Genomic DNA, 13,588 nt, shown 5'->3' on the forward strand with positions numbered 1-13,588 from the left:
TCTAACCCTAACCCTAATTCATCCAAAAAGCAATTATAATTCATCAAAAAGAAAACACTAATATAAGATAATTCGGATATAATTCATCAAAATTTTCTATAATTAGTCCAAAAAATAATTTATATACAAATAATTTCTCTAAATGATTTACATACATATTATTTATATAATATACATGTATTTTTTTTATAATATACATGTATTATAAATATATAATATAATGTTATTTTGATGTTATATTTTTGAATTAAATTCAGTTTACCCCCTTAATCTTTGGTGTCAAAATCAGTTCAGTCTTGCAACTTTTTTTAAAATCAGTTCGCCCCTTCAACTTTTGTAAATACATCAGTTTGGTCCAATTTTTGAATTCATCTCAAAATATGACGTCACCAAACTGACAAAGGGACTCATTTTCACCAAATTGAAGGGTAAAATAGTCAATTTGAGAAGATATTATTAAAGAAAATAAAAAAAATACATTTATTTGGCAAAAAAAAAAATTGGTCCTAACAACAAAACAAAATCAACCACAAAATAGGTCTGTAACATCAAAAATGATGGAATGAGCATATGTAGCTTTTATTTCCTTTTATTTTAAGTTTCAATTAATCTGGAAAAAAATAATAATAAATAAAGGCATTTTAGACATTTTGTTAAAAATGGGTCCTTTTGTTAGTTTGTTGATGTCATATTTTAAAGGGAATTCAAAAATTGATGTTATATTTTAAAAGAAAAAAAAAGATGATGTGTCGTAGGATCAACCTATTCACATATAAAGAAAAAGTTTGTCGTATAGTTTTCCAAATCTATGCTCTAGTGGATGGAAAAATATTGGAGTTTGGTGTGTATAATTTACACTACAAAGTTCACAATTATCCATGAATTATTAATTCCATAAGTATGAATGATATTTTGAATACATCTGAACTTCTATTCATTTTAAAAAGTCTTAATTGAATACCCCTAAACTTTGGTGGAATTTATAATGATTTTTTAAAATCTAGTTGAATACACCCAGACTTTGATTGATTTTTAAAAGTCTGCATTGAATACACCTAGACTTTCAAATTTCATAGACTTCTTTAAAACTTCCACTAATTCCATATACAATACACCCCCCTAAAATAAGTCTGTATGAATCCAAATACAATGCACCCCCCTAAATATTACATGGCATAAGATTTTTAATATGTGATGATTTGACATGCCATATAAATTTGAGATCTAAAATCTTAGGCCTTAACAAGACCTAGAATCATTATTTATAGCTTATAAGATTATAATAGACCGTTACTTTTTATTTATTTGTTATTTTAACATAATAAATCGTGATTTTAGAAGTGTAAGAAGTGTTGAGCTAAGTTTAGGAGAAATGTGTGGAGGAAGTTGATTTTGGCTGAAAGGTAAGGATTACTGGACGGATAGTGAATGAGCGATTAACAAACTAATTGAACCACTATGGGCGACTAATTCAACTATATATACCCATGCCACTGCTCAGTTTCGACTTTCAATTTATTATTAGAAACAGACCATCCACATGGATCATCGGTTTTTAATTTGTTAACTAATTACAGAGAAACTACAATATGTGCCTTTCGACTCTCATCATCATGCTTAGAATTAATTAATAGAGACAAAGCAGACAATATAATACAACAAGGGAAGAAGACGCACGCGAGAAGGTTTGTGACAACTGAAGAAGCGTCGAGAAGAGACCAGACCAGCGAGGGCATATGTGGAATTTCATGATCTCAAACCATGGACAAAAGACGGAAATACCCTATTCCTATACTGTTCCCGTGAACAGTACGACAACGAATAGAAATATAGTATAAGTGGAATTTCACGATCTCAAACCACGGACAAAAGACGGAAATACCTTATTCCTATATTGTTCCGGTGAACAGTACGACAAAGAATAGATATATAGTAAATAGTAAATGAAGTTGGCAAAATGAGACGGTAGAGCAATCTGGCTAGCGATAGATGCGCCTCTGCATGTGTTCAAAGTTGAAAGGAATCAAAACTCAGCGCCTAATATTTCTACTTAATTGCACACATATTTTGCACCTTTTTAACGAGCCTGAAAATGAAAACTAAATTCTGTGGTCATTTCATAAATTTGCAGTTTTTGAGAAATTTAGAGATTAATTTCCATGTTCTTATGTGTTGCACAATTGAAGTTGAGACATAGCTAGAATTTGTGTAACAGCTGACTATAGATGACTTATTAGTATGTAAAGACGAGCAAGATGAGCGATGGGTCAAAATCTATTTCCAGTTCACATGTGATCGTATCGGCTATTCGGCTACATGAGGTCATATGAAACACATATCCTGACCTAATTCCCTAAACGTATCATTTGGTAACACTATTTGTCATATCGATAGGTATTGATAACGATGATAACCCTACTCTGACATGACATATTTTTGATAAATTCATATTTTCATTATTTTTTTATAGCGTTGTATGAACACAGTTTTAGATGAATTAATATATATATATATACAGTTCCTTTCCAAAGAGGGATCCCTCTTTGAAATTAAAGTGCGGGACTCCTTATTTCGTTTATTTTCAGGTCGTATTCCCACATCTTAACCGTACAATGTCTAAAATACAGTGTATAGATCATTCCTGCAAAGTTTCATCAAATTTGAAGATCATTTGGGTACCGAATTAGATTAAATAAATCAACAGAACAAAAGTTGTCCAAACAGAACCGTTCATGTAAATCCGTTCGTGTAAATTACGATTACGGAAGCTCAAATGATCTTCAAATTTGATGAAACTTTGTAGGAATGATCTACACACTGTGTTTTAGACATTGTACGGTTGAGATGTGAAAATAAGACCTGAAAATGAGCGAAATAAGGAGTCCCGCACTTTAATTTCAAAGAGAGATCCCTCTCTAGAAAGGGACTATATATATATATATACACACCACGTTATAGAGAAGCAAATTATGTTATGATCGACTTGTATAATGACTTGTGGAATGAGCAGCGATCCCATGCAAATAATCTAATCAAGTTCATGAACAGTAAATTAACTAAGTTCGTTCATGAACTTGCTTGAGATGCCCAATTAATATGAGGTAAGCACAGATGCAAAATGCAGGCCTTTGACCTTTGAAAGTCTCCTTCCTTCACAATCAACGACAGAAGATTTCCCATTGTATACCAGCAAAGCTACCATAAACAGCTTGAAACAGCTTCAATACCAGAAGAAAAGTCCGGTCATACACGCATATGTTTACTCCCGTTAGCTAGACTGAGAAGATCTAGAGACTATTTGTGGATTTTACTACAGATGCAGTGACAGAATTAGGATGTGATATTCGGTTGGGTTAATGACTTTCGAATAATTTTTGTTGTTGTTAATAATGTTTTCAAAATTTAAAGAAATATTTGCTAATAGGAAATACTTAGACTAAAAAAAGAGTGAACATAAGAGAAGAAAAAACAATAAGAAATAATAATGAAATAACATTTTAACAAAAAAGAGAGAAAAATAAAGAAGAAAAAATGGGTAAAAGGAGTGGAAAATTGAAACAAAACTGAAAAATGGGGAGAAAAAATTGGACAAAGAGAAAACAAAAACAACTTTATCTGCCTTCACTGATACATCGAACCCATGAGGGTTCGATGAGAACAAGTGAAAACACCTAACCAGCTGAACTAGACTCGACTTTAATCATAGATGTGATGTAGATTTTTTTTAACTTTCAAATTCTCATCTAGGCTTCAGCCCAATTAACATTAGGCCGGCTCCACCACTGTAATATGCCAGTGCGATCGAGACCAAACTGTTAAATGATACCGGACTTAAAACTGTCCCTTACGTAAACAAACCTGCCGGACACAACACAGCGATGGTTTTAACATAAAATTTGTACCTGAAAGAGTTCGGTTGCGGGTCTCTTGTCCTTTTCAGACACAAAAAATCTAGAGCTAGGGCCAAGCAACAACTTAAGCACAAAGTTAAAGAAGTGATGAAGGTCCTGATTAGGAGGCACTAATGTTGGTGGTGGGTTTTACTAAGAATATTTGAAAGCGCGTGGGTGAGGTCATATCATTCAGCGCGGCACACTTTATATAAAAACCGAGGGCGATCGAAGAGAGGGTGACTCACTTACTTCACTGTGTTATCTCTCGACGTCCTAAACGCGTCAGGTACACGTACGTGGATAAGCCAAGGCTCCCCACACACGCCCCGGCCCCTCCTTTTCTTCCTTGTTCTAATCTCCAATCATGCACATTTGTTTATTAAAAGAAAAATTGAGCTGAAAAATCTCTCGACTCTCCCTCAAGCGCGTTGACTTGACACTCCCACGTAAATATGTCAATTTTAGTCCTAAATATACTACTACTCTCTTCTCTAGTCTCTCACTCACCAACCTTACTCTTGGCATTCTTCATTATTTTCAGTCATTTCTTACCGCGTTGGCTAATGGCTACCACACCAAAAATATATGAAACTAAAATAATAAAATTCGGACACTTGAACGTACTGAGAATTTTCAGTCGATAAAATTATAATTATATTACATATCATACTCTGTATTATAACTACAAACGTTACATGTAGAATGTTGGTAACTCACTTTTAAGTGAAGTTTGTTTTAAGTGAAGTTTGTTTTTATCGATAACAAATTTCTTTATTATGTGTTACTATTTATCTTTGAGTTTATCTTTAATCAACATACATGAATAGTTAGTAATAAAATCCTTGTAAATCAAAACCAGGACAACTAGAAGTTGATATAATGTTAATCCCTTGGATATTGAGGAAAAACAGATTATTTTTTTGTGTGGTAGTTTTGACAGTTGCTTCATCTCATATCCTTAACAAAAAAATAAGGTTAGCCAGTTAAAGTGAGAAAAAGAAACAAGAAAAAAAAAATTGTAACTGTTACTGTGCAGAAGGTCAGTTTTTGTCAACCGCCACCACATGGCGCGTTGGTTGCCATCGAGAAGTAAACAGCCGTGTCCTTCCTGTGTCAGATTCTTTATATATAATCCAGAAACGGTTCTGAGATAGATAGTTAAATTCGAACTGAGAACAAGTTTCAGTTTCATTATCCTCCTCCTCTTCTTGTTTCACTTATTAGATTCCCATCACCGTTTTACCAAAAAAGCTTCATCCTTTTATTGCTCTAGAAGAAGAAAACAAGTTCGACTTTCTCCGAGAGGCTCTAACCAAATACGGCACTCCATTTTTAGAGTTTTCCGTTACGGATTTTCCGAGTTTGGGTTTTCTTAAGACACCAAATTGGTGCGCGTCTATTTTTCCCTCAGGAAATATTGCACCTCCTTTCCGTTTCGTGATTTGATAAGGAAGTGAGAGAGAGAGAGAGAGAGAGAGAGAGAGAGATAGAGAGAAAGATGGGCCTCCTTCTATCCAGAAATATTATAGCAAGTTACATTTTCTCCTCTCCACTTTTCTCCCAGAAAAATGGTGGTATTCCCATGCAATTGGAGAACATGGTCTCCTTGGTTTCCCGGACGGGAAGACATTTGCAGCGCTACGATAAAGGCTGCCGTCAAGTTGTAGGGTATGTTTTTCTCTCCGGTTGAATTTCATAGATATTGCAACCCTTTTGTTTTTGATAGATTCTTGTGTTGTTTGGATCATGTAGTTGAGAATTCCTCAATTGGGTATTTGTTATATGAATTGAATGGCACAAAGTTTTGGTCTTGTAATCTAATGTTAAATTGGTGGTTTTGATTTTACAGATGCATACCCTACAGATATAGGCAAACAGAACAAGAGTCTTCGTCTGTGGAGGATATAGAAGTTCTTGTGATTAGTTCACAAAAGGGTCAAGGAATTTTGTTCCCAAAGGTAATACCATTGTCCTCATGACTTTTTATGTCTCTATGATTGGGATTCCCATTTGAGATTATGTTTGACATTTGTATAATTGTAATGTGATTACAGGGAGGTTGGGAACTTGATGAGTCAATTGAAGAAGCGGCTTGCAGAGAAACGCTAGAGGAGGCCGGTGTGACTGGTCATCTTGAGGTCAGTACCTGCAAAAACACCAGTGTCTTGTTTAGATTTTTCATTCAATTGTGTTCCTTTACTCATCAGTTTTCGATATTCTTGCAGCTGCCAATATTGGGCAAATGGCCTTACAAGAGTAAAAGCCAGGGCACTTTTCATGAGGGGTACATGTTCCCTTTGCTTGTCAACAAGCAGTTAGAGTCTTGGCCTGAGAAGACCGTCAGAAAACGAGAATGGGTGAGTTGAATCTGTTCCATTTGACATATCGTACTTGCCTTGGTCCAGTGGTTTTTGAAGGTACATGTTCTAAATATATGGTTCTTTTTGAATGGTGTAGATGACTATTGCTGACGCTAAAGAAGCATGCCAAAATTGGTGGATGAGGGAAGCTTTGGATGAATTTTTTCGTCGACAAACGCAGACCCAAGAGAAAGAAGCACAAAATGTGCCTGTTTGTACATGAGAGAACCTCACTTTGGTAGCCATGGTTTTAGCCATGGTTTGGTTTTTGTTCAATTATTTGGACAACCAAACGGATGTAGGGGGAGAAGTAACTTCCCAATACTCATATTAGAGATGAGCTAGTTTACACTCAACAGTGAAAACTAAAGTGTTCATTTCTTTACAGTTCTGTTGCTGTACAATGTAGTCGAAGAACTAGAAACAGAACGCCTGTTAGATGTACAAACCCCATTCTTTCAATTCAATTCAATTCAATTCATTTTGATTGTATGTAACTTGTGAACCATGGAATAATGAACGTTTTCACTGACTCTGGTTCAGAGTTTTTTGTGATTTCCCTTCTCAATTTGAGGTGTGTTGGATCCTGATTTCCATCATAGACAGGACTGGCTTGGTTAAAGTCACTGGTTCTAGACCACATAAGCCAAGTGTGGCATAAAGCTTGGTATATCTCAGTATGTGGCCATGTGGGTGGATATGCTTCATTGGAAGTGGAAGATAGAATTGCCTGTCATCATGAAAACCAGATTAACATTTAAGGGTATTTAAAATGACACTGATGGGCAATGAACAATATTGGTGGGGTGGTCAGGTCCAATAATGGTTTAGAGATATTGAAGAGCCTGTAGAGAAAAGATGATGGTGATAGCTTGTTGTTTAATATGTGACCTATGCTATGTGGCATTTTTTTTTTTTTTTCGTACGGAAATAACGGATCAGTTTTGCTTGCCAACCAGCAAAACTGATGACTATCCAATTACCTCTTTCTCTCTCTCTCTCTCTTGATTAGCAAGTCACTGATGGTCATCAGTTTTACTGGTTGGTAAAATTGGATCCGGAAATAACTTAGATGACCAACTATGGTTACTTATGGGTGATAAACAACTAATAAGAGATAGACAAATGTCAACAATAATCATAAACAAACATGTCAAATACCCAAAAATCTCATGTTATGTCCTTAAATTACAGCCAAGCCTTTTAAAATAGACACGTGTTCTATGTTCGTTGGTTGTTTGTCACCAAAGTCAGGTTTTTTTCTGACGAGCACAAACAACCTAACCGGATAAAACAAAACATGGCCTGAGAAACAAAATCATGAAAAACCGAACAACATATAACACATTGTAAACTATGTCCACAATTAATTTGCCAAAACATCAACTGCAAAATTTGGCTTTCTCTAGATATGACTAAAAACACAATGATCAAATGAAACGGTCAGAGTTTTAATATCTTAAACCAACATGCTAGTACCGCAAGGGGTTTGAATCTAATTATTGATACTATCTATCAAAGACTTGGGAGTCACCTTCGATAATTAGTTTGCTAAAATGTATCCTTCAATACCTTTCCTTTATCCCATTTTCTGTTTTTTACTTTTTGGGGTAAACGATGACAGTAAAAACAGACCACAATGTCAAGAATCTTTTAACTCAAACACTTACCCCGTACTTGTGGCTCATCCATTTATTTTTTCTTTCTTTCATTTTAATTTCACACACTCCAAGACAAACGTAAAATTCAAATGCTTTGAAGACCGTTGAACTCTGCAGGAGGAAAAGTTACTCTGTCACACACTCCGCACTCTGTTACCGTTCGCAACAATGGGAAGGCTCCTCCGAACCAAGAATGACTATGAAGATCTCAGAAATGCTCGCATAGTACAAAACCAGGTCCTCTTCCTTCTCTTTCGTTTGCTCACGTTCACTCTTCTTCTTATGACAGTGGCATTCTCAATTCTTGATATTGAACTTGGAATAATTTACAGGCTCGCTTGCATTCGTTGGGAGTACATAACACCCTCTCCGAGCTCCACTCCATTTCTTCATCTGCGAAATCACAAAAGGCCCATGTCAGGAAGTACTGCCAGAAGGTCTATGATCTCACCTCTTTGCGCCGATCGGACCGATTGAAAGGACCATCCACCACTCAAGCAATAACAACAACACCAAATCACACTTCATCATCAAGGTTGACAGGTAAATCAGTCAAGCCCTTTTATTTTGGCCTCTTTTTGGAGCTAATATTCTTTTGGTTTCTAAATTGTATTTTGTGACGTGACAGTAGTGGGTGTAAATGAAGAGAGTGAAGAGGGCACAAAGAGAAGGCCTCTAAATGCGCCTTTTGTGGAACTGAAGGCTTCGAAGATGGAGCTAGTTTCGTCTGAGTCTTGGTCTCGGCGTTGTGATAGCAAGAGCCGCGGCACTGTCTATCACTCTGTCTTCGGGATTTGCTGCCATTTTTGCAGGTTTTTGAGTCTTACTCTTTTGGTCTATACACATTGTTGAGCAAGATAAGAATGAATTGTGGGATATCAGATAGACTAGATAGGCATACTGACCCTTTAACCTGGATTTGATTCTTACTGTAAACTACTAAACTTACAATCAAGCTCTCGACCAGTTTCAGTGATTAGTAAGTTAACTAATTAAGTGACTTGTAATATAAATCTGCCTGCCTCTGGATTTTACATACTCTGAATTTCAATGGATAGAGGAGTAGCTTTTATGTTTACAACTTTATGTAAATGAAACATTGAAAAAGATTCAAGGTTTAGTAACTGTGTCATCTTCAAATACGTGGATTGAGAACCAGCATCTCTATATTTTACTAGTGCGCTATGCCTTTTGTCTCTACTCCTTAGAAGTTAGAAATCGGTATCATTACTAGCTCAATCTTCAATGTTCTATAATGTGCAGGCAGAAGAAGTTGTGCGGTGAAGAAGATTGCAAGAGATGTGGCACTCTAGATATGGATCAACCATGCATTGGTAAGTTCTCCAATGGAATCCACTTGAGAATTCCGAGGAACCTTGACATATAGTACTGAAATTTGTTGATCCTATATGCACAGGAAAAACAGAATGTTCAGTTTGTCACTCTACCAATGGTGTTCTTTGCCGCGGTTGTCTCAAGGTTAGGTATGGTGAAGGTGAGTCTTTCTTTGTAGATGAAAGAAAAATTACATCTATCAGATGAGGGAAAGCGTTTAGATGTTAATTTATTGTAACTTGTAGAAATGGAAGAAGTGAGAGGAAATAAAGATTGGATGTGCCCACATTGCATAGAAGAAAAAGGAGTAAGACCTTACTGGATATGTAACAGGTATATCCATGACACACTATATTTGCTAATTCAACTTTTATGTGCTCATGATATAGACTTTAACGGAGATTTAATCTTCTCTTTGTTCCCTTCAATGATATAATAGCTCATTCTGCATGAAGAAGCGAAAGATGGTTCCGACTGGGATAGCAATATACAGATGTAAGCATATATCCCAGACCTCAACTCTTGATTATTCACTTGTGTTTGCTCATCATTGTTACATTAGCTACTTTGTATACTGCATATTACTGTATGTTGATTTCCTTTCATTCAATTTGGTTCAAAGGTCAGGAGATGGGATACAAGTCAGTGGCACATCTGGTAATGGATGAACTTAAACGAAAAATGAATCGACATGGAGCAACTAAGTAACTAATGGTATGACTGATGTTTTAGGAAGAAACACTTGATCTGCTATAAAGTTGATTGTAGTCGGCTCTTTGCCTCAACATTAGAGTATAACATGTAGTAGATTAGATCGATGTTTGGTATGTGTGTGGATGTATTTTGGGGTTCTACTCAAGGCACAGGTTTTCTGTTACCAACCATGCATGTTGATTGGTTGAGGACATTTCATCAAGCATCAGCCAGTTCAGCAAACTCGGTTGAAATTCCTGATAACCATGGGAGAATAACAGGCCCAAACTATACACAAGAACAGCTAAATCTGTTTGATTTTGAGGAGGCTTTACATTAATACTCGTTGCTTAGAATCATAGAAGAGGACGCATTACGAGTTATCATATACAGACTTTCGATGCTTAGAACCTTTAGCCAATACAAAGGATTACCTTCTGCTTTGAGCGGATCCATGCATCTTGATTACATGAAAGTTAAGCTACCAACAAGAAAATAAGTTGGAGGAGCATATATCACCACAATACTTGATCAATGTTGGAAAACTATGGTTATTCATTCCAATAACACTTGAGAAGCAATTAATGTTGACAGAAAAAATAGATGAACCGAAAACAATTCCCACCACCAAGATAGAAAAAAAGAAGACAAATAAAGGTGAGGATTCATAGATTCATTCATGCACAAAAATATACCGACTGTTAACTGAAAGAAGAAAATTATTATAAACTGCAACCTCAACTCAATCTGAAGTGCTAACCAGCTACTAATATAGCTATCATCCCACTCACATGAACTTTTATCAAAACACCATAATTCACTAGCAACTGATTTTCCTCGTCCTTCAAAAGAACACGGAAACTTCTTCAAGAGTTCTTCTCGTAAAGGGTGGGCTTTCAATGCATATGGAAGAACCTAGTATTAACAAATTATAACACACTCAATACTTGCTTAACAAACTAGGTGATTAAGATAATACAAATATATGTACATTAAAAGAAAAATTGAAATCCATAGCTATGTAAGTAAACGTCCATTAGATACCAAAGCTTTCAAAAAATAATATAGCACAGATTTAAAAAGAGAATATCATTCATATGTTTTCAGGTTTAAACCTTCAGGGATAACATATCAGTTCTAGCATAAATTATCTTCATCGTATTTTCAGGCATCATGGGGCCATCTGAAATCGGAATATCTGACCACACGTCAAGAGCAGACTGATTATCCTCAAACACTTGCTGTATATAACAAGATACCAATTAGATTGAACATTGATAATTTCAATTACATAGAACTATTAAATGAGGAAACGAAGCCCTAAGACATTAACTGCTCAATTTTGGAAACTGGAACCATACCACTGAGTTTGGTTAGTCATCTTCGGTGCAAAGTGATCGTAAACACTAATAGAGGGCCCGAACAAACTTTAATGGCTTGTGACAAGTATTAAATGGAGTATTTCAGGCCTCTGATTCCACACATTCTAAAACATCGTGATTCTTCAAGCCACTCAATTGGTTGACAAAACAATAAAAGTGATCTATTCTTCTCTGAGATTATCAAATTTTCAGGTTAGATTCTGGCTTATTCATGTCCTTTCATGCTTTTCTGAATTTTCAGGTCACTTCTTCTTTTTCTTCCCATAGCTGTTCTATGTAATCAGAATTCCTCTTGCAAGTGTCTATTGTAGACCCATCCTGCCAGTACTCCACAGTGTTAACATCTTCGTCCTCACTGTTTTGATATCCAAATCCGTTATATATCAGGGCCTCCTTTTCCATTTGCTTTACCCACTGTTCAAGTTCTTCCGGAGTGTACTCATTTTCTCATGTTTCATTTTTCTTGAGCTGTGCTATGACGCCATTCATAATTTTTTGCATGATTTCCTTGGTTGTACCAACTTCTTCATTCCCCCCAGCCTCTTCATTCTGTTCAGGCCCAACTTCTTCATTCCTCCCAACCTCGGTATTCATCTACAAAAACGTAGCAGAACTCATAAGACAAGATTATACAAATGAAGACACAAACTCATAAGACAATACTTTTGAAGAAATACCAAACTTCTTTCAAGTATAGAACACCAAACTAATAAAAAAAGAACTATCAATTGTCCTAATATCTCATTGAAATAAGAAACAATGCAAGGGATATGCTAACAAATTTAACATTCAATAATTAAACTATACGAAAATACCTCAGTTGCTCCATCCTTAGCCTGATTGAAAAACTTCTTCAGGATTATTTTTCGTTTCAGTTACACTTTGTTCATAGGTTTCAGCTTCAGCTTCTTGTAGTTGTCCTTCAGATGCATCCTCAACCTTCTTTCTTCGGCTTTCAGCTTCCCATGCATCTTTAAAACCAGGTCTTGGAAAGCAGTCATATTGCACTTGTATTGGCAATATGATTGTTCTTTTTCAAACTTCTTCCTACGTGTTGGAGCTTTCATTCTCTTCTGTCCATTTTTGCACCTGCAGACAGTAGCATATTCATATTCTCACATTCTCAAATTCTAAACACACAAACATTCCAAGTAAATGCAGCAGCAACTACAAATTAAATCAACAGACCGCACATTCATACATAATTACCTTGATGTCTTTGTCCATATCTTGTTACAAAAGCTGCTACCGACTCAAAAGTCCTGTAAAATGTGAAAATCACACCATTAGAACCTGCTTCCCCACCTTCAACACAATTACATACTCAATAAAAAGGCTGCTACTGACCCCAAAAATTAACATGAAATTGCTCCAACTAATTCAGTGACATAACGTAAGGAAATCAAACGGTTATTACTCGTTTTAGCTTAGTGATACTGAAGTTTCATGAAATCGAGTTCAAATTCGACAAAAATGAAAGATCAAGACGAACTGTACTGCTACTTCCATAAAACGAAAGATGCTACTGATTTTCTCCAAATCAAAGCAAAATCATAGGAATTGAACCAGAAACGAAAAAGGTTACTGCTACTGGTTTTCTCCCAAAAACGAAACAAAAAACCTAAAATTCTGTTCGATAGCTTTAGAAATTGAACCAGAACAGTAGCAGAGAGAGAAAGAAGAGCAGTAGCATTACTTACCAGAGGAATTGCAGAGAGAGGTTGAAGAAGACGCAATGCAATGAAATGAGACTTGGCAGCTTATTTGAAAAATTTGTTTAGACAAAGAGATGACAGAAGAAACAGTGAGACAAGTTGTGATCTTGACCGAAAGGGATAACCCAAACTAGCGAACGCGAGCTGGGTTTACTCACAAGAAACCCCAGATGAGGATATGAAGATTTGGTTGGGTTTGGGGATTGAGAATCAACAAGAACGAGAGTGGTATTACATGTAAGGCAGCAAGGCATACCTCTTGGAACCATACACTACATTTGGTTCGGCGGCTGTGAGCCTTCTTTGGTCCAAGCTTTGGTTCTTATACCATCTCACATATTCAAGACCTTAAAAAAAAAAAAAAAAAAAAAAAAAAAATCTGCTTGGGCTTTTTCGTCCATTCTGTTTTGGTTCAATACCAATCTTTTTCTCTTTGGCAGTTTGGCAGCAATCGAAAAAAAGAAAAAAAAAAAAAAATCTCTTTGGTTTAAAAACTTATAGAAAAATTTTAATATATGTCAGCTTCTCAACATTTTATCTACATGACTA

General features: G+C 35.8%; 2 protein-coding genes and 1 non-coding gene across 4 annotated transcripts; 2 read left to right on the forward strand and 1 right to left on the reverse strand.

Annotated features, from left to right (window-relative positions):
- The first annotated feature begins 5,050 nt into the window (after window positions 1-5,050).
- LOC101301679 (nudix hydrolase 4-like) lies at window positions 5,051-6,819 on the forward strand. The gene is made up of 5 exons (XM_004299464.1): window positions 5,051-5,561; window positions 5,743-5,851; window positions 5,948-6,031; window positions 6,119-6,250; window positions 6,351-6,819. Exons 1-5 carry the CDS (start codon window positions 5,392-5,394, stop codon window positions 6,474-6,476), a joined length of 621 nt encoding a protein of 206 aa, XP_004299512.1. The 5' UTR covers window positions 5,051-5,391; the 3' UTR covers window positions 6,477-6,819.
- A 1,263-nt stretch (window positions 6,820-8,082) lies between these two features.
- LOC101315153 (cell division cycle-associated protein 7-like) lies at window positions 8,083-9,957 on the forward strand. Its single transcript, XM_004301193.1, has 8 exons — window positions 8,083-8,151; window positions 8,247-8,457; window positions 8,546-8,726; window positions 9,178-9,248; window positions 9,332-9,409; window positions 9,495-9,582; window positions 9,689-9,744; window positions 9,872-9,957. The coding sequence occupies exons 1-8, from the start codon at window positions 8,083-8,085 to the stop codon at window positions 9,955-9,957; spliced, it is 840 nt and encodes a 279-aa protein (XP_004301241.1).
- A 1,168-nt stretch (window positions 9,958-11,125) lies between these two features.
- On the reverse strand, window positions 11,126-13,333 carry LOC101301970. 2 transcript variants are annotated; one of them, XR_184650.1, is made up of 4 exons: window positions 13,025-13,333; window positions 12,534-12,586; window positions 12,140-12,413; window positions 11,126-11,918 (listed from the first exon to the last, which is right to left on the reverse strand). It is a non-coding gene; the product is annotated as an uncharacterized LOC101301970 (transcript). The 2 variants fall into 2 exon arrangements; XR_184651.1 differs by having other exon boundaries at window positions 12,140-12,397; window positions 13,025-13,094.
- Window positions 13,334-13,588: the final 255 nt, after the last annotated feature.

Source organism: Fragaria vesca, linkage group LG5, assembly GCF_000184155.1.
Source record: "Fragaria vesca subsp. vesca linkage group LG5, FraVesHawaii_1.0, whole genome shotgun sequence".
Lineage (NCBI taxonomy): Eukaryota > Viridiplantae > Streptophyta > Magnoliopsida > Rosales > Rosaceae > Fragaria > Fragaria vesca.